At 39.0% G+C, this 21,343-nt stretch overlaps 2 protein-coding genes across 5 annotated transcripts in view; one reads left to right on the top strand and one right to left on the bottom strand.

Annotated features, from left to right (window-relative positions):
• Window positions 1-955: 955 nt before the first annotated feature.
• ZDHHC6 (zinc finger DHHC-type palmitoyltransferase 6) lies at window positions 956-11,100 on the bottom strand. Its single transcript, XM_065746647.1, has 10 exons — window positions 10,742-11,100; window positions 9,545-9,636; window positions 7,388-7,547; window positions 6,033-6,194; window positions 5,376-5,429; window positions 3,902-4,069; window positions 3,584-3,625; window positions 3,051-3,196; window positions 2,920-2,963; window positions 956-1,535 (listed from the first exon to the last, which is right to left on the bottom strand). Exons 1-10 carry the CDS (start codon window positions 10,988-10,990, stop codon window positions 1,432-1,434), a joined length of 1,221 nt encoding a protein of 406 aa, XP_065602719.1. The 5' UTR covers window positions 10,991-11,100; the 3' UTR covers window positions 956-1,431.
• A 149-nt stretch (window positions 11,101-11,249) lies between these two features.
• The window catches only part of VTI1A (vesicle transport through interaction with t-SNAREs 1A), a 250,660-nt gene continuing 240,566 nt past the window's right edge, over window positions 11,250-21,343 (top strand). For 2 of the 4 annotated variants that reach the window (XM_065746653.1, XM_065746655.1), the window contains exons 1-2: window positions 11,250-11,437; window positions 18,107-18,165. In XM_065746653.1, coding sequence (XP_065602725.1) covers window positions 11,344-11,437; window positions 18,107-18,165 — 153 coding nt within the window. In that variant the 5' untranslated portion in view covers window positions 11,250-11,343. The remainder of the gene's footprint in view (window positions 11,438-18,106; window positions 18,166-21,343) is intronic. The other 2 variants (XM_065746654.1, XM_065746656.1) reach the window with 1 other exon arrangement.

The raw sequence follows: 21,343 nt of genomic DNA, 5'->3' as shown, positions 1-21,343 counted from the left end.
TCCTATTACAGTACTGACAGCTGTCTAATATAGACAGCAGCTATTTTGTCATTGTGTAGTCAAGATCAACAGCTCCTCAGCTGGAAGACAAATTTATTCTTGTCATCGTTCTTTGGCTCTAGGTTTCAGAGATGCAGAACAGAAAATACTCCAGTTAAGACTAAGACCATATACCATGCTGTTTCCAGGCCTTCATAATAACTTCTGCTCAGATTCCAGAACAGCACAGAATTTACCCTTTTGTTGTATTCTCCTCTCAGATCTTGCTAACATTGTAACTATAGAAGTGTACATATTTCTGTACTGCAAAAGAATAGTGCATCTAGAAAATAAAAGTGCTGTGATTTCAAGAGGGAAAAGCAACCTGCTTGCAGAATACTGAATACAACCTGGCTAGTGCTAGAGATAAACAGCCTCAGCAGCAGCACAGAGTTCTGGCTTGTCTGTTATGTAGCTATTTCCGTATACACTTAATATTGTCTAAGAAATACTTATCTGCTTGAGACAAGTCATGCAGGTGGAGATAAACCAGGTGTTAGTTTAGAACAATCATTTACTAAAACTAGTCTGAGCCATGTGCTGCACTAATACATTTCAAAATCTTTCAGCTGGTACAGGTAATATCTTTTTTTCTAATAATCCCTACCAGATACTACATAAAAATGTTTTAGCAAAAGGTGTTCATCACTTAGTGACTAGACTCGCAGAAGTTTCCTCTCTTGGAACTAGTACTAGTACTTGTTTTTCCAGTCGAAGATGGATCAACAACACCAGACCCTTGGATACCTGCTCATATTTCAGAGGGAGCAGAGATTAGTTGGCTTCTTCTTACAGCAAGAGCTCAAGTCTTTTCAACTTAAAAAACAAATTGTGAAATATTTGCTTCCCAATGAGTCCACCTTTCCATTCCTACAAACAAGTCCTTATAAGCTCTAAGAACAATTAATTCCACAAGTAAATATGAACGTATAATTTATTTGAGGTGGATAATTCACATCATTAAAAGTCATGGGTAACAAATCTTATCTTGAATTTGAATTAGAGATTTACTCTGCATTTTTCAGGGGACAGCTTCAAAGAAAGTAAAGTATGAGAGATATGTATCACGCATCACAACAGATGCAGTTGTGGAAAAAAACTAGAAGATGGTTCCTTGGAACACAGTTTAAACAGCAGAAAGAAGAGAAACCTGACTTGGGATGAGAAAGATGCATCTTACAGGCAATCCACTGAATGGCTTCTTCAATTATTTACTGTCAAAAAAGAATGCAAACCATGGCACAGGCATATCCAACCCTTTCAACTGTGAGGAAAATAAAATCTTGCTCCACAGTCATTACAGATGTCTAATGTAATATACAGAAAATTTCAAGTAAAGGATTATGGTCCGAAGTAAAAAAACTCCATTTCTTATTAAAAAAAATGAGAAGGCTATCTGTTTTTCTTCTCTCCATCCACTGGTTGATCCGTTTCAGAGTCATATTGGCATTTTTCCACACATTTCCTAGGGAACCAGCCTCGTTCTCTTATTCCACCTTAAGATATGAAAAGTTACATTAACTTGGAACAAAATACAACCCACTATTTAAGATAAACACAGGACTGAAAAAGACATCAAGAAATTACCTAGTTTGTTTTCTGCTCCAAGGCAGCATGTATAAGTCATTCCTAACTTATTTGCCCAAGGATGCATGAGGGTCTCTCCTACTGCTTAACTTCTTTTCATACATCTCCACTATTTCCCAGGGTATTTCCTTGCTATCAGACAATTTTTTCTCATACCCAATCTGAATCTTTTACAATTCCTCTTTTACACATGAGAAAATCAGGAAGCAGCTAACAATCTGCTCTACAAGAAACCTTAAAGCAACTGATGCCTATTTGTACATACCCTGGCTTTCTGCTTTTTTCTTCTCCAGTTAAGGAACCCCAACTCTTTCAGCTTTTCCATACAGATTTAATTTTCTATTGGTCCAAATACTGTTTTCCACTGGACCCTCTACAGCTGATCTTCCCCTTTCTGGAGACATAGCAAACACTTTTGCTTGTGTCAGTACTTCAGACAAATTTCAGAAAACATTAAGTGGGATGGAAGGATTACCTCTTGCATTTCTGAAGAAATTCTTTTTCTTTTTGCAAATATTGACTCATCCTAACACTGTGACAGTCTATTCTTCCCCTTAGAAGCACTGTTACTTAACCATTATTTTTCCCATCTTTCTTTAGTGAAGTAAGTTATTCCTGCCTATTTATAGCATTTTGCTACACAGTCTTAATAAATCTGATTATATTTTTGAAGTCTGGTTCTCCAAAGTGCTAATGTTATTATGTGTTCTAATCCAGACTTTCATCATATACAAAGTCCTTCTTCCAGACTTCATTTCACATACAAAAGTTAAAATAAATAAATTATTATAGGTAGCACATATCTCCTCCTAATCTTCACAATACAAACTACTATCACACACACTTCATTGAAGTATGTTTGACGTTTGGAAGCCCTTTCAGCTCATGGAGGTATCCAGCTTCCCCTGAAAAGCATGGATGCTTTCAAGACAGTGACTGTTGGGTGCCTCTCTTTTGCCAACAAGGAACGTACGTGCAATGCATTCAAAATTGTCTGGAAAAGATAACAGAACCCAATGCACCCTCTGTGGAAAGTCTGTCAGGTACAGTTCTTTGTAAGACCTCAGTAAGAGAAGACCTCAGTTTATTAAAACTGGCAAGTCAACCAGAAGTAAATAGTAAAGACTATAGATCTGGTTTTAAAGAGAAGAGGGGCAAATGCCATTAAAGTAAGTAATTCTACATTTTGAGAACTGAAAATACAATGTTACCTACGTTTCTATCCAGAAGCTAGAAAGCTGTACCATTGATTTGCAACATTTTAGAAAAAAAAGGAAAACAACTGCTTCATACCATCACCAGCTGAGTTAAGAATCTTCTCACCATACATCCAGTGTCTAGGGAAGAAAGAGTAACAGATAATTAGATGCCAGAACTCAGCTCAGTATCGCTTTTAACCAACGTAAAAGTGTGAAGCCACTAACTTTAAGCCTCTTGTGGCTAAAATCAGATCCCCTTTACTCAGTGCAATTCTAGGTTCTTCAGTACATGGTGTTGTGAAGAATGTTTTAACACCTTTAGTCACAGGACAGCAGACACCACTGTAATCTTCTATGGCTCGATACCGCACCTACAGATATGAACAGAATGTTGCAATGTATTATACTGTGAGGAGTTATGGCCTTGCTGCCTGTTTCATACCAAAAATCACTTCAATCATCCCATTAGATTTGAGCATAAATGACCACTGTTGTGAAAGAGACTCAAAATTCTAGATTAACAACTAAGCAGTCATCTTTATTATTAGGTGTCGAAACTAAAGAGCAAATGCAAAGAAAGCTAAATTTAAAGTTTAATTAAACAGAGGCTGCAGAACACTTTGTGTGGAAACACAAAGCTTTTGTTCAATTGCTAGGTTTAAAGATAATGAAAGGAAACAGTATCAGTGATTACTTACATTTATTTATAAGGAAATTTCTAAGTCACATTTCATACCACAAACATCAAAAATACTTACACTTCTTACTCGCTTGTCTGCTTTCTGTTTCAGCTGCTCTACCTATAAATGATTACAAATAAAAATTTAGGCGGTGTTTAGACTTTTGTGCATTCAACACAAAATGAAGTACTGAAACCATTAAACGCAGGGAAACGTATTTAGCATTGAAAAACACTCACAGAAGCATGTCAGTCTATCAAAAATGGCAGAAAATCCAACAGAACTCCTGCTTCTTAGTTTATTTTAGTTAATTTTAAATAATCTGGTACATTATTGCAGAGGAAGGCAGGGGACAATGGGGGAGATTAACCTGAGTTAACATCGAAGATCAATTACCGTCAAACTGTATCGATGACAGCCTTCTCTTACTGGCCAGTCCAAGCCATCTCCCTCAGGAATCCCAGACCATGTAAACACTTGTTTGAAGTTCTTCCATTTACTTCCCATATCATATGGAAAAATAAAGGTTTCATCAGTTTGGTAGTACTGGATTCTGTCTTTGGCCTGGAAATAAAGAAATATAGCACATAAAACACATCTTACGAACTACAGCTGAGCAGCAAATACTAGGAAGGCCACACAGGCCCTGTGTGGATCCATGAGCCCCAAAGGTGACCATTCTGGGACAACAGAAGTAAATTCCCACCACGCTAACCCAGGCTTTTAAAACTACTTGTGACTAGATGAATCAACTGTAGCATTTAGAAGTGTGGCTTTGTTTGTTTTCCTGACTTACTCTTTAACAACAAAGACAGCTGGCTATACCTCTGTTCAATCCACTCCATGACTTAATTTTTATTTTATGCCTTTCTTAAAGGCTGATGCCTCACTATTTCTCAGTTGAACACACTGGATTATATCTCACTTCAAAGAACTGAGTATGCAGGCATGCTTTAAATATGATACTTTCTGTATAAGTGAATGCTTCATTCTTTCAGTAATAGTGACACCTAGTGGAACAATCGAAGAATTTGTTCTCTGTTGTAATCTTTTTTATTAAACACACATATGTACATTGAAGTCTGTGTTAAGTCTTCAGAAAGGATATATTAGTAGTCTATACTTGGCAAAATTTTCTACAGATTATTCTACATTTAATTGTAACGTTGTAACAGAGTTTCACTTTCCAATTACTCAAAGGTCTAAGGAATATGATTCAGCTAAGTGAGACTATGCAAGGAAAAAGAATTGCAATGTCTAGGTATTCATATATACTCAAGATCCTACCAACAATTTGACACAGAACAAGACATAAAGATAATAACAAAATGTTTGTGATATTGTACAAAGTAGCTTGGTGGCAGTAAAGTATTTTCTTATCAGCCAACTTTTGCTTTTCCCATGCTATATTTCTTTCGAATAATATTGTGAAATCCTCTCGAGATAAAAATATCAGTGAGAAATTTCAGAAGATGAGATGGACTATCAAATTGGTTTTTAGGACTTCTTTTAAAATAAAGGGAATTCTTCTTAAGTAGAGAAGTACGAAGTGAAGAAAACCATGAGCCAAAATAAGATGTCTAGATCGGCTAGGGAAGTTGGACAATTAAAGATACAGATGGACAAAACTTTGTAGCAGAAACAAAGACTGCTTAAGTTAAAAATGAAAATAATTCCTTATATTCTGGGTAGATAAGCAAAGTCCCCTAAAAACAAGTGTTTTATCAGGGTCACTCTGAATTTCTCACGTTAAATGAGTGTTGCAATAATACCTCTGGTTCAAATCCAGAGAGGTGAAACAAGAAATTAAAAGATACAGAGAATAAACTTCATCAATAACACAGAACAAGGCTATGTAATAAAAGCCTACCTTTTCTTCAATCCAGGACTCGATTGAAGTTTTATTTGTCAAAATCACTTTCATCTAAATTAAATAAAAGAGTTTGATGAATAAAGCATTTATTTTCTGCAGAAATACATTAGTTGGGCAAAGAAAACTTCATTTAACAAGCTAGACTCAATTTAAACAAAATAGTCAAGAATAGTCACTTATAAGCTAAACTAAAAAATGTAAAAAATTCAAAACTAACATTCAGCACAGATGCACACTAATGCTACCCTCCAGAATTACACACTTAGTGAGATACCATATAATATTTTGGTTTATGCTAAAACTGTGTATTTTTTTTCATTCCAAAGATCTCAGACTTTTCAAGTAATGTACCAGAAATACTTATTCCTGTTTTCAGAGATAGGGACAAGACTCCTAAAAAAACCAAGTACTGGTTATTTTGCTTTTTCCAGAATTTACATAGCACATCTCATCTTTTTTTTAATTATTAGATTTTCACTACAAAGTCATAAGAAGGAGAAAGCAACTTAAAAATCTTGAGAAGTAACACAGCAACATTAGCTCTAAAGAAGTGCTCCTATCTCAATTCAGAATTGTTTCTTCCCTGCAATCAATACCAGCAACAAAACAGCAAACATGACATTAATTTGTTTGTAACAGAAGTTATAAGCTTACCTGAATAATAAACAGCATACCAACGGCAATTGTTGTTCCTAATGCAAGTCCTAAGGCAAATAAAGATGCAGCAAATGCAGACAGTCCAAAGGGAACAATGGTTCGAGGGTCTCTTTTGGCTGCACTCATGTCAATTTTCACAGAACTCCACCCAAAAGATATCTGCGAAGGGAAAGCATTGTTGTTCAGGCCTGGAACACTCTAATTGCTGAAACAAAACTAGTTATCTACAAATGATCTGTACCTGAGGGTGTGTGCTCAACTTCTGATAGGCTTACAATAGAAGTTGACAAAATTTTCTTGGTATCTATATATATCTATATCTATCTATCTATATGTTGTTTCTTATATATAAACACACAAATATATATATCTGTGAATATACATATATATATTCGTATTGAATATCTATATATTCAAAATATTTTTCTTGTTCTAATTTTTCCTATTCATGCTTTCTTGAATAGAAAGCTAAATAAAAAAATCACTATCTTGCAAATTCCACAACAAATCAGGCCTAAAATCTGCAGCAAAAATCTAGACTCTGGGTACACTATGGAACACATTCAACAATTTCTGAGAGAAAATGTGTGCACAGTACAGTAGCCACTTTCAATGGAAATGGTTTAGGATCTCCTCTGAAAGCTTCTGCAAGTAGCAATTCTCAATGCTCTGCAAATACAGCACAGAGCTGTTATCTGTTAGATTGACTTAATGTTTTCAAGCTTTTCAATGCAACCACAAAGGTTAAAAAAAAATAATCAAAGCTCAGAATCTTAACCACAGATCTGGAATGAGGGATGTACTCCACAATGAATTTTCCTCATTGTTAGTTCAGGTAAATTTTCTATTTTTAAAATAAATTCAACACAATTTACTTGTAGCTCCCAACATATAACGTATCATATCCTTGAAGAAAGTGATATGATTCTAAAAAGTGGAAAGCAAAAGAAAATAAATAGCATTAAGCTTGTGTATTGGAAATAAAGAACAGCTACTTCTTGTGATAGCCAAAACACACCTTGTCTCTCTATACACTAAGTGCTACTCATGATCAGCCTCCAGTCAGTGCAAAACTCTAGCAAACTCCTTGTGACTACGACAAGCAACTAGAATAAATAAATAAATAAAAACACAAAAATGGGGGTGGAGGGAGAACCAAACATTTTTTTTTAATCCCTCACCTAATACTGAATATACTTCTCAAAATGCAAAGAGCAAACTGGTACATGATGAAAGAACAGAAAGGAATTACACGTGCTTCTTTTCAGGAGACCAAGTTGTCCCATATTCCCAGGAATAAATAACTCATCCAACTTAAAGAACATTTTAAGCACTTAACTATGTTTTCTTACTCTGTTGTAAAGCTGAGTGTACATAGTCATTACAAAAATGAAAGATGCGTGAATGCATCCTAGTGGTGCTAAGAAGAGAAACAAAGTGAAAGATGCATGATTCTGGTAACCACAACAGTTGTTGATCCAAGGACAGTGGTGATCCATCTTCATGACACACCTGTAAATAATAAATAGTGATTAATACAGAGGACACAAATGATGTTAAAAAAAATCAAAGGAAAGGACAGCTAACTTGCTACAACTTAATCTCCACTAAATTGCTTAGACACATCGATTTCTAACAAATGAATAAAGTAGTGCTTCGGGTTGTTTTAAATTCTAAATATTATTTTATACTGCAGAACAAAAGAAAGCAAAACAAAAAGTATTAGAAGGTCTGAGTCACACCAGTTGCCCATCTTCCTCTTTATTCAAACTTAATAGTTGCTAATAAACACCATATTTCAGAGCCAACACGCAGAGATATGGCAAGTTTTAAGAGCTACAAGTTTAATAATTAACCATTAATATTACTGCCAATTCTTTAAAAAATAAGCACACCAAGAAATCAAATCCCCTGGATTTCTTTATCCCCTGGATAAAGAAAACACAAAGGTACACCAAGAGGCATGACTTCTCACTAAACACCTCTTGCTTTTTCTAGAAAGCCCTCTGAAGACTTCATTAATTGCTATGTACTAACCTTACACCACTTCCTAATAGCAGTTTTTCAGACCTAAGGTACGTGATAAACAAAGGCTGAATTACACAAACATCACCTCCTCTGAAAATGGTTAATTGTTTTGGAACTACTGACCTCATTTATCTTTTAAGCTAGTATATTCCCAACAGGAACCTCAGTTTCTACCTTCTGAAGAATTAACACTTTTTTGTTAGCATATGCTCAGCTGTTGCTGCACAAGATTTTGAACATTTGATCACAGTCATCAGCTCAACTGTTTCTGAAGAAGTTTCTGAATCTTAGCTAGAACCCTCATCCCATTCACAAGGGCCACCAGAATTTAATTCATTCATGGACTGAAAACTGCCACTGCACAGAAGATTTTCAGTTGTGATTTACATTAACTAATTTGTTGCACTGCTATAGTCTAGAAATACATGCAGAATGAATTATTTTGGCCAGTGCTGAGGAGGCAGTAACTTCTTAAAACACTTCAGAAAAACAATCTGGAGACTGTGCTGCAGTCTTTTAGTTTCTTCTTTTAATTTAGTGAAATAAACTAGATGTTGCTTTTTAAAGATAATCACAGTAATCTGCAGAGATTTTCTGATATCTCCTCAACATAAGGATTGTTACTCAGAGAAAGGAGACTTATTTTAAAACTCAAGAATGATGCAGCAAATTGCAACGCTGCTGTTTTCAGTTCCTACTTCCTGAAAGCACACTGATAGGGTCTCTAGTATTTATAGCAACAACAAGTGAATGTGCACGGTGCAATACCCTCTTACCACCTGCTCTAGCAGTCCTTCAGAAGACCTACCCAGTAAAAAGATAAACACATCTACAGCCTGGACTGCAGACAGCACAAGCAGCTTGCTGTTTTCAGGACACACTAAATTCCAGTGCTCCTATTTATAATACAAACTTAAAAACATCAGCTCAAAACACAGCTGTTGGAGGACTAATGCATAAAAAGGAAAAGACTTTTTAAGTTGATCCAAAAAGTTTACCAGTTCACTTAAGTAGACCTCTCCTGAAAAAAAGAAACCCTGAAGTGAATGGTAAGAAACAGTACAAAATTTCCCCTCTAATCAACAAGTTATTCCATTAGGAAAAATGGCAGAACAGGCTTTACTACTAACTTGAGGATTGGATTCAGAACTTAAAAAAAGGACTGAAAGATTTTTAGATATTTACACAGGCTCATCTCACCAAAGCACTACTGAAATGTTTTAATACTGACAAGTTCCCAAGAGAAATTATTTCCAGCTAAAAAGAAAATGTTAAAGGCAGGTTATTTTTTTTCTTTAACTAAAACACAGTAAGAACACAAAGTCATACAACTGGAAACTGGAAGAATCTGAAGCAGTGTTCACAGGGAAATCTTTTAAACATATACAGTACAAGACCAGAATGAATTTATTTTAATAGCTCATCATTAGCAAAGAAGTTGCTTTTTGTACAAACAGAAACCAATTTTAAAGAGACTGTACCTGTTACACTTTCGACAGTGGTGTGAACGTGGTGCCTTGTAAGACTGACACACTTTACAGTACTGGAGATACATGCAATCCTGAGATTTTTCCTTTAAATAGAAAAAAGGGCTTATTACATAGAATACATAATTCTACAGACAACATATCTTGGCACTTGTACAGCCTCATGCATATCTGCCTTCTTCTGACAGGGTGTGTTCCATAACCCAACCCTCCTAAGCCAAAACAAAAAATAAAAGAAGCTTCTCCACTATCAACATAACCATCACTGTTGAAAGTGCTGCTTGCTTAAACAAATAAGCAATTTGGAGAAATAGCAATTGTGCAAGCAGGGCTTCATAGTGAACATCTGAGAATATAAGCCCAAATGGGGCCATTATCATCAGGAAAAGAACAGGTTAAAAAAAAAAATTGCGCAGAAAGATGAGATGGACTTGTAGACAGCAAGTAGTTAGTACTGGGCCAAGCAGAGCATTCAGGTATTCTGCTGGGACTTCACTTAGATACTCTCCACAGTACACTTTGTTTTGAGAAGTGCTCCACAGGTAGGAGTGTGATTATTACTAATCTGAGCATCACAGCCCTGAGCTCCAGATCTGGGCAGCTGCCCAAAGATGCTGGGTCTGCATGGCTCTGGCCCCTGACTACTCCTCTTCTCAGAGGTTACTGAAGCAAAGGCAACACAAACTTCTACCTTGTCTTATAACACTGCACTGACAGTCATAGAATGGCTGAGGCTGGAAGGTCCTTGGTCAGCTAACTGATGTGGACTGGGTGTCCCCTACCAGATCAGTGCCCCATCCAACTTGCCCCTGAATGCTTCCAGAGATGGGGCAGCCACAACCTCTCTGGGCAGCAGTGCCAGGACCTCTGGGCAAAGAACCTCTTCCTAACATCTTACTTAAGTCATAGTTAAAAGCCACTCCTCATCTGTTCGTGTAAAGTCAGTCTCATGCTGCTTCCAAGCTTCCCTCAAGTACTGTAAGGCTGCATCGAGGTCTCCCCATCGCCTTCTCTCCTCCAGGTCGAACAAGCCCATCTGTCTCACCCTTCCTAGACAGTACGGGTGCTCCTCGTGGACCTCCTCAGGAACCAACACCGCCAGCAAACGCACGTGACCGCTCAGCACAACCCTCCCCCGCCCCTCCCTGCCCCGCCGAGCCCAGCCCAGCCCGGGCACGAGGCCGCGCTTACCGGTGTCCACCCCAGCGGGACGTACCCGGGGCCGACAAACATGGCGTTGAAGTAGTTGTAAAGGATCATGACGGTCCAGTTGAGGAGCATGATGAAGTTGACGCTCCCTCCAGCCGTGTCCAGGGGCCAGTACCACAGCACGGCGTCCGCGATGGCGGTGGCGGAGCACACGATCACCACGGCCAGGGCCACCAGCGGCCCCCAGTGGCACAGCCGCCGCAACTCCCGCAGCGACCCGGGGCCGCCCATGGCCGCTACCGCCGCCCACCCGACGCCTCCTCGCCGCCGCGCATGGCTCCCTCAGCACTCTCCGTCCCGCCGGGAGGAACGGGAAGGGGAACGGGAAGAGGAAGGGCCGGCGTCGGGGCCCGCCGGGCTTCGGCCCCGCCCCGAGAGGCGGCGGCGAGCGGGGCCGCCCGCCCAGCGCAACCCGTGAGGCGGAGGCGGTCCTCTCCCTATTGGGGCCCGCTGGGAAACAGCAGCTGAGGGGCGGGCAGTGCGCCGGAACCCGCGGCGGTGGGGGACGGCTTTGCGGGGAGCACAACGCGGAAGCGGCTTCGCGCGGGGAGCGGCGGCGTTGTCCCGCCGGGCCGACCCACGCCATGTCGTCCGACTTCGAGAGCTACGAGCAGGACTTCGCCGTGCTGACGGCCGACATCACGGGCAGGATCGGCAGGGTGCCCAAGCTGCTCGGAGGTGAGCGGCGGGGCCGGGAGTTGCCGGCTGCACGGAGTGGGCCGGTGGCTGTGGCTGTGAGCCGCGCTTCGTGCCTGCGGGGCCGGGCCTCGCTCACGGTTAGGCGGAGCAGGTGCATAGGCTGAGCTTGCGCGCGGTTTAATCCGAATCAGCGCTTTGGCTGCCTGCTGTTACAGCACTTGAAGCCGTGGTGACTCAAAGAAATCGGTGCTTGTGCACTTCAGGGTGTTTGTCACCCGCTGCTGTGCTCGTGGTCTTATGCGTGTTGTATCCCTGCAGTCGTGTCTGCTCGTGTGAGGGAGACAGTAACCAGGTAGCTGAATTTAACACGTACGAATCAGTGCTCTAAGGTGGTGCACCAGAATGAGACGGAGAGAAGTTGGGTTCCTCGTCTCTTCCTCACATAGCTCACCTCAGTGAAACCTCTGCATCTGGTTCTCTGCCTCTGTTTTCTGTGCAGATTTCCCAAAGTTTTAGGATGCTTAGACCGTGGGAGTGGGTATAATATGAAGAGGGAGTCAAAGTCATGCTGGTGGTATGCTTCTCTATGTGACTGAAGGACTTAAGTGTAACGTCTTGTTTTTAAGGTGGTGAAGCGATGAACTAAGTTCTCTAAAGAGAATTTGAGATAGGTGATCAACCGTAACATCAAATCTCAGTGCATTATTAAGTTCAGAGGTCCAAAATGCATTTTAAATGAATCAACAGGGATCTTAGAGTCACCAGGATTGGCAAAAACCTATGCCATCATCCAGTCCAACCATCCACCTGTCACCAATAGTTCTTACTAAACCATGTCCATGTTTCAGTAAACATCTGTTTGATTCTTGAATCGTAAAATCACAGAATATCCTGAGTTGGAAGGGATCCACAAGGATCATCAAGTTCAACTCCTGGCTTCACACAGCACCGTGCAGAAATCAGACCATGCCTCTGACAGCATTGTCCAGATGCTTTTTGAACTTTGTCAAGCTTGATTCTGGGAGGTTATATCTAGTTCTGTGACAAGACATTTGAAGGTCTTCTAATAAATAGGAGTTCTGATAAATTGGGGTTCAGTGCATCATCACAGGCATGGTGGAAGGACAGGAGGCTTTGCCTCATCATTGACTTAGCAAAGCAAAAGAAGATATCAGGGCATAATTCAGTCACAGTCTGTAGGTACTTATGAGATTGCATTCCTGTGATTGAGATTTAGAACTGATATAATTGACATTACCTGGAAGTATTATTGAACGTGCAAATAGCCTCTACAGCTACCTGCTGAAGAGACACAGTTAATTCTTTACTACTGTGATGTACCTGATCTAGGCAGCATTTCTTTTTCTCCTGCCTCAAAAAGAGCTGTTCGTATTTAAGCAGGGTAGGTATAAGGAGCTCTTGTGAGTACAGGAAAAGATCGTACATACAACCATGCCTTTTGTTTTGAAAATTGCTAGCGCTTCAAAGACATCTTGTTGAAGAGAAATGGAGATTTGATTTCCTAACTATATAGATTAAGGAAGTCATCACTATCATTTTTGTAGTTGGAAGAATATTTTGCTTGTAGTGGATTTCCACAATCCTCTCTTCGAAGTCAGCCTCCTTATACACTAGGGAGACTTTGGAGGTTAAATATGAAATTAATAAGGAGCACTGTCTTCACTGGTTACGTAGCTTGGAAGCAGGAGGCTTTGAAATCATGATTCTTTGAATGGCCATTAGAAATATATATATATATTTTTCTGGTGATTTCTTGTTTTGTTTTTTAGAATTTACTATCCTCTCAGAGGAGAAGGAATGCATGTTCCCTTTTGGATCAATAGTTTGGTATTGAGCTGAATGGCCTAGATAATACAACAGCTAATTTATTATTTTAAGAGCTATATTTTCCATGTTAGTATTTGAGGCTGGTCTTAAATACCTTAGGCTGCCTTGCTTTATTATAGCTTCTTTTTGCTCTGTACATTTATGGATAGAGTGCTTTAGTTTTCAGAACTGTTCTGTCTGTCTTCTGCAAAATGTTCATTTATGACTTTAAACTAAATTGCAGTCTTAGCTAGTAGAGGCATTTTACCACCCGGCTAGGCAAAAACACAACTCTGACTATGCTGAACACTTTAAGCAGAAATATTTTAAATGCACATTTTTCCCTTGTTTCTTACTAGGAATATTTGCAAGATCAAAACTTCTTCATCACCAGAAGTTCCAGTTAGTTCTTGTGGAGATGGTTGGAGAGCCTCAGAAAGAGGATTATGATTCAAGGTGGGAGGGGGACGTGAGGAGAGATGCACGTGAGGTGGCATTTTTCAGCAGCAGTGATTTGAGAGAGATTACTGATGGCCTTCTTCCTCCACGCTGGAAGAAGCAGGATGAGAAGTGTAAGGACTTGTGCTACTCCTGAATAATACAGAGATCTCCTGAAGTCTAGTGACAGATTTATTTCCTTCTTCTTCCCAAGATGGACCTGCTGTAAGCTTCATGTGCAGTTGAAATGGAGAAATACTGGTTAACTATTTTGCTAATATTCCTGCATTCAGTGTTGACAGGGCTTGATGCTGTCTTACGTTCTAGAAGGATACTGGCTCAACAAACAATCCTGTTGTCACAAAGGCATAAATAGTTCAGCAAGAAGTGTAACAAGGACGCTCTGGTACTGCAGAAACAATAAGCAACAGGGACAGTAGAACGTCTGAGGAAGAAATATCTTCTGCTGAGCCAAACACCGCCTGGAGAATTAAATAAAATGTTTTAAATTGAGAAATGGTATTTAAGTAGATTTCCTGGGATGCTGCTGCAGGTCTTTGGAGAGTGAAGATCATTGACTGCTGTGTTTTCTTAATGTTCCTCAGTGTTGTTGAGAAACATCTGTCTTGTGTTTGACCAAACGTTTATATCAGTTTTAATTGCTTTATCTGAGAGAAAATGTTCTCAGTACAGATTGGGATATTTAGCCTTTTACATCATAATAGCCTCTGTGTGGTGATGTTTTTTGATTGGAGGGCTGATATGTGATACCTGCATCTTGGCTACTGGGCAGTCGAAGCACTGTATGTCAGGTTTAACTGAAGAAAATTCTACCATTAATTTACTGTTATATCCCTGTAATGGTGTTTGCTGTTTCTGTTTCACTGCTGGCTCTTTATGATGCCTCTGGAACCCAATCTTACAGCCCAAAGAAGAAGAAAAAAATCCATGTATTGTTCCTTTTGTCTTTACTGTTGGACAGTAAATTCTGGCAAAGTGGTGTTAGGTGAACATGTAAACCACCTCAGCCAGCGTAGTGAAATCTGCAGGTGGACTGCAAACTGAAGTTCTTTGTCATTTGGTTTCTTCCTCGGCATGTGCTAATAAAAATAAGCGATTCCACAAGCAATGAAACTTCATTCATTTTAAGTTCATGTCAGACGTGCATTACCTTTCTACACTTGTAGATTATCTGCCTTTCTTTAACAATGCCCAATGCAAGGGCAAAACAAAGAACAGGGGAAAATGTTATAAATAAAGCCAGCATTTACTAAAGTGATACAACCTTGCGTACACATACAGGATTCTTTGCAATCCTTATTCAGATTCCTTAGTTTCTTTTTCCATTCTTCATACTTACTCGTTGTTTGCCTATTTGACCAGTGAAGTTAATACAAGCCAAGTGCAGCATTTTCTTAAGAGCATTCTGTCTGACAGTGCAGGAGCAAAAATTACATTCTGAATTTAGATATCTTTGGTGGAAGATTGTTTTTCATTTTTTTCTAGGAGATATTACCAGTTCTGAATTAAAAGTTATGCATATAAAAAAAATGTTCAGCATTTTATATGATGGAAGTGTACTAGAAGAAATTAAGTAAGCAGATTGGGAGCTATAAAACACAGCAGGGTAACACACCAGTAATACAAGAATGTTTAATTGGATCACAGCTTGTTTGTCCTGATCTACTAGATCTGCAGCAAGCTTCCCTTACTGTGCAGTCTCTGAGCATGTCAGCCTGTGGATGTCATGTCCTCCATTTCTGTGGGCATTCTGACTGTGGAAAAATAGTGGTTGTTTCCTGAACATAGCATTAGAACTGCAGCTATGTGAATGAATCCAGCTGTAGCATTTCATGCTTCTTTTGCTGGCATCAACAGCAGGCCTAGAAGTATTGGCAGTCCTAGGTGGAAGAGTTGCTTAAATATCCAGAGTGGATGCAGGTGATTATGTTATGCATTTTGAGGACTAAAGAAAGAGTTGGGATGTTTCTGTAGGGCTGGAGTTCAATGGCTGATTAACATTTTGTTACAGATTCCTTGCAGTGTTCATGTACTGGCAATGGAAAACATCACCATTGTCCAAATAGCACAGAGAATCAGAAGCTTAATACTCAAATCACACTAATAGCAGTTGAGTTGGCAGAGGAATTTGTATTTTTATGTGCAATAAATCATCTGGTGAGTGTAAATGACTGTATTGGGCTTTAATGGGCCCAGCAATAGGGTAACTGGGTATTCAGTGAAATGCTAGGTAACTCATGTAATAATAACTATATGCAGAATTTGAACAGCATGAAATATCTTCAGAATAATAATATTCCCCCCCCCCCTGAAATTAAGGAATATAAAATTGTTTAATGTGTATGAAAACTGTAATCCAGTAGAACTCAGGGATGTACTGAAATTGCTATAGTACATTTATTTTCTGCTGCTGTATTTGTAATTTTATTTCAACTTCAATAAAATGGTACTGTGCATTTTATCTCTTATATTGTTTTTCTGTTGGTCCGTTGGCATCTTGCATGCTTCCAGGTGTTTTGGAAAGCTGAGTAGGGGAATTGAAATGTATGGACAAAGAAGTAGCAGGTTCTCTTGGGTTTAGTTATGTTCAGAAGATAAATGTCTAGCCATTAATTTTTCTGGTTTGAGTGCTGTTGTGAGAATCTGGTGGGAAATTTATGAAAGACGTTGTTAGAAGAGAATGTAAAGTGCTGCACAGAAACAAAAATCTCCCTCATCTGCTGTAGTAGAATCTGCCGGACATGGCAGTGTGAATTCAAGATTGCCAAGGAAGATGGTCTTTTTCCATGGCTTCAGGGTAGTAGAGAGGATAACTTGATGAAATTCTGTGCCTCTTTCAAGGATGGGAAGGGAAGCTCTGTGAGGATTTAAAGGTGAGCACTAACATTTTATTTTTCAAAGGATTCCAGTGCTTCCTTCTCACTTGCTTTGCTGGCAGAGTTCTCATTACTCAGAGGGTATCATTGTCTGACCATGTTTTATTTGAGACGTTCTGTTTAGTTCTTACTGCTGCAACCTACAGACACCTTGATTTGCTCATGCAGGATATCATCGAGTCAAAATGGAGTCTCTTTTAGCTTCCAGCGAACCTCATTGTCACTGGGCCACGTGCTTATCCTCTCCTGTCTCAAGAGTGTGCTAACATTCCAACTGTCTGTTCTTGAGAACTTGGGCTTCTTTGAGAGGAATTCTCGCTTAGTCAAGGACCAGGTAATAGTCTCAGTTTGGACTGGAAATGAGTTGCTCATTTCTCCACAGTGCCATAGCAGCTTCTTGGGTGATAACCCACGTTGTATAGTTTGTTGTTGAGAAGCTGCCACACACAGGATGGTGAATCCTTCAAAGATGGTTTTTCTAGTCCATGCCATGTCTGTTGTTTGCAAAGATCTCTGCACTGTGTTTTAGGTGGAAAGGTGATCCTGAACCTGATCCCCCTGAAGGCAGAGCTCCAGTGTATGTAACTGTAGAAGGATAGACCGTGTGTTACCCCTCAATGAGTGCTGAGTGTACTGGGTAAAAGAGAATTAGAAGAGGTGGTAGAGACTCGATCTGGTGAAGCTGAAGATAGATGGGTAGGCCTATGCAAATGTAATGCAGGGTGTTTGTAATGCTAATAAGAGGACTCACCTGAAATTCAGCTTGCTTACACTGGGATTGCTCTGTCAAGATCTCTGTAGCAAAATAGTCCTTGTGGACTAGTTCTGTTGTTTTTAAGGGAGGCTTTTTCAAGGGCACATTTTGCTTTATGTTTCAAGACTTCTGTTACTGATTACTGCCTTGGCATCCACAGATTTCTACCTTATTACTACATATAACAGACTATAGTATTTTTTTCTTTTTTTTTATTTTCAACTTTTATTACTAAATTATGTTTTTACTGCTATTGTAAGGTGGTCTTTTTTGTGATTCTTGTGACACTTCATTATTTCTTGTTGAAGCAAAAGGACCAGGGTTTTAGACTCCGTGTAAGGAGGAAAGGAGTACAGATGTCATTAATCTTCTGCTCCTGGATTCACTGTAATTGGAATGCTTGTTCTTTTGCATCTTAAATGTTTCTAATAAATAGGATAAGTCTTTAAACCATAAATGTTTATCTGTTTGGCTTCAGAATATGCTTTTTCATATGAATTTGTGTACAGCCAGCATATACCTACTAAGGCAGAACTCCTACAGCTGACAGTTGCTTTCAGAACTAGCAAGCACTGGACAAGAAAAGCAGAAAGGCTCCAAGCATTCTCCATTCTCTCTTTCTCCCTCTTTTTTTTAATTTGCAAATGTGACTGTTGGAGTATGTGTTTATGTCACACAATGAATCCCTTGACAAGTTCTAACTTACCAGCTATATAGTGTATATATAATAATAGTATATATTTTTCATGGCAAGAACACAATTATAGTGGTATCTTCAAAACTGTTTTTCAGATGAGAAGAAGCAGATGGTTGCAAACATTGAGAAGCAGCTTGAAGAAGCAAGGGAACTGGTACGTTGTGGCTTTTTGCAAGCTAACCGTAAATTGCTGGGAAAAGCAGTTATCATTAGTGGTAACATTTAACTTGCACGATGCCCTAAAAGTTCTTAATAGTAGTGTAATAGAATATGAAATATTAGAGAGGAATGTATTAAAAAAAAGTTATCTTGTGTTAAGTGATTTAAATCTTGTATTATCATTGCAAGCTACTATAAGTTGCTTCAGGCTTCGAGTTGTGGATAAGGATTTATACTTTAAAAAATGAACTAAATGTTTCCATATCTAATATATGTTTTTGGACCCATAAGTCTGCTTGATTTAATCTGTCCAATCATCTTGTAATAAGACTTGTTTTCAAGTGAGACAAAAGGTATTTAGCTGTTTGATGTCAAAGGACTAAAAGTAGTTTGAGTTACTGAGAAGAGCATAGATGTTAACTGAACATTAGTTAGTGGTCCACACTGATGGAAGAAAACAATGTACATGAAGCACCTATGTCTTTTTCTGTTTTGTTTCCAGTACAACTTGTCTTGTATTCCAAGTGGATGGAGTATAAAAATAAAGTTTTGTAGCTGTGGAATAGCTGCGCAAAGGTGTAGGTGACAATTGAGATGGATTTTATTTCCCCATATCCAATAATTCTTTGCCTAAAGCTGCTTTTGTTTTTTGTTTGCAAATGTAACTTATTTGGTCTATCTGACGTCAGAAATGTAATCTGATTTTTGGCATAAGGAAATGAAATTGGTTCCACTAGTGTGACAGTTCTTCACACTGAATACCTTGAATTAGTGATTTGACTACTGAGTGGTAATATTGAAAATCAGTTTCTAAAGTTTGTGGCATAGAAAGAAAAAGGTTTTTAATGTGTTGATATGCCTGGTGCTTTTAGTCTCAAGGTTGATCTCTTAGTCTCTTAGTCTTGTACGCAGAGCATTGAAATAGGACCAGGAAAGCTGAATCTTGGTGCAACTCCACTGCAGACTTACCTGAAGATGATAAAATGCTGTAACTCTCTCGTTCAACATTCTTAGTGAGAAATACAGTGAAATTACTGTCTGTGTCATGAGGCTGTTCTGAAGATACGTTAAGGCCTTTGGGGCACTTTCATTTTCAAAAAGCTGAAGGGAAATAAGAACGTAGAAGTGCTTTTCATCTCCTTTTCACTGCAACTTGACATGGCAAAAAAGACATTGCACTACAGGGAAATTGCAGCATGGGTGTTATGTTGAAAAATTGTTCAAATTTGGTTCTCTAATCAAAGTAAAATTGGAAGGAACAGAAATTGAGTTAATGGTTCATTACTTTTCTTTTTATGTCAGAAAAAGTTCATCTACGTCTGTATTTATTACGAGAGTGAAAACTAAATCTCTATATATGCATTTTCATCCTAATGATCTTGATTTCATATACTGACTTTTCTTTCACGCTTTTGTTTTAGATCTTGTTGCTAATGCTGCTAGACAGGTGCTTAATTCAATTATTGGCTTTAAGTAATTATCTTAGATGTTTGTGATTAATGTCAGGGCTTGGGTTTAAAATCAATTTGAACAAACCTTCTAATAACAGAACTGATTAAGATCCTCTTTTAAATGAAAGGATATGCTAGAAAACCAAAATAATCCTAATTCTCTGCCACTGATAGTTTTTGGACATTGGTTTGCTTTTTTCTTCATGTCTGATTAAAGCTTGGCTTATTTTGTTTTGGTTTATTTCCTGATTGGTTAGGAAATAACTCAAGTATTATAAACATTATTCTAGAGATATTTTATTTACATTGACTATCCACTGATTGTTTTGAAACACTGTCTGCTTTGTTTGGGTAGCATCACTGGCGTAATTGATTTGATCTGTATGCAGAACTGACACCAAAACATTACTCCCAGGCTGCCTAGTAAAACCATAGCTTCTGAGTAAGAGGTTTCTGGAGAGAAATCCTGTCATTTGTGCATCCCATGCAGAGTATCACAGAGCTGTAGAATATGCTGAATTGGAAGTGACTCAGAAGGATTGAGTTAGCTTTGACTTGACACAGGACCACCCAAAATCCAATCCCTATGTCTTAGAGTGTTGTTCAAGTATTCCTTGAGCTCCAGTAGCTCGGTGCCATGCCTGCTGCCCTGGGCAGCCTGTTCCATGCTCACTGCCCGCTGGTGCAGACCTGTTCCCTAACCCCCCAACCCTCCACACAGCTCCATGCTGTTCCCTCGGACCCTGATGCTGTCCTCAGAGAGCAGAGCTCAGTGCTGCCCCTGTGTGCCCTGTGAGGACTCCCCCAGCTCCTCTGCTCTGGGCTGAGCAAACCCAGGGTACTCAGCACTCCTCAAACCTCCTGCCCTCCACATCCTTCACCATGGTCATAGCCCTCGTTTGGTTGCTATTTAATAGCTTTATTTCCTTCGTATATTCTGGCAGTATTTGAGTGAGGCCAAACCAGAGCAGCTGCGAGATTTGTTTGCTGAGTTTTTAAGGAAGATGACTGTTGTCACACAAACTTAAGCATAAAACGAGGTTGTATTTAGATTCACATTTGCTTGGACCACTATCTTCAGCATGTACTGGCATGGAGATTTATCACTGCAGCCTCAAAGTATACCTGTTTAAACTCTTGCTAACACACACACACACATACACACACACAAACAAGCAAAACTCAGATTTGAAACTTTGGTTAACTCAAGTATGGATTCTTCATCCCTGCCTGTAATGCTTTCAGAAAAATCACAGGTGTCTCTCAGACTTTACACTCTGATACTGACTATTTAGAATGAGGATTTTGGATACTGTGAACTGTGGTCTGATCCTTGCTGCAAAAGTGGTATTCATCTGAGAGATGGCTTCATTTTTATTTGATAGAAAAGAATTGAGATTTCATTAAAATATCCTGGTCTTGCACATATAACTATAGATGTAAGAGAAATGTTTTCTATGGTTATGGAACATTCAAGATAAAGTCTATTGAAGTGAAATGATAAGAAATTAACCATTCACTATGGCTATGAGTTTAATATATAATACCCCTTTGGAAAGTTAAGCCTGCACCAAAGAGCTGGGTAGATCTAGAAATGGCTTTGTATGTTTCAGTTCATTACTGACTATTTAATTAAAGTTAGCTTTACAATTTATTATCAAATACCATTTTGTATAATCAGGATAGACCAGGCTGAATGACTTTCCAGTATCTGGCAATTCA

Source organism: Cyrtonyx montezumae, unplaced genomic scaffold (assembly GCF_038088225.1).
Source record: "Cyrtonyx montezumae isolate F1298 unplaced genomic scaffold, pur_monq_1.0 scaffold_4, whole genome shotgun sequence".
NCBI classification, from domain to species: domain Eukaryota; kingdom Metazoa; phylum Chordata; class Aves; order Galliformes; family Odontophoridae; genus Cyrtonyx; species Cyrtonyx montezumae.
The sequence above is the reverse complement of the archived record's forward strand: the minus strand, read 5'-3'. Positions and strand labels throughout refer to the sequence as shown.

Bases quoted from the DNA above. Each gene is read 5' to 3' on its own strand.
- ZDHHC6 (XM_065746647.1), bottom strand. From the start codon at position 10,990: ATGGGCGGCCCCGGGTCGCTGCGGGAGTTGCGGCGGCTGTGCCACTGG. The intron at 9,637-10,741 runs GTAAGCGCGGCC...TTCTATTTAAAG, and splicing joins TCCCGCTGGGGTGGACACCG to GAAAAATCTCAGGATTGCAT. The intron at 4,070-5,375 runs GTAGGCTTTTAT...CTTTATTTCCAG, and splicing joins AGTCCTGGATTGAAGAAAAG to GCCAAAGACAGAATCCAGTA.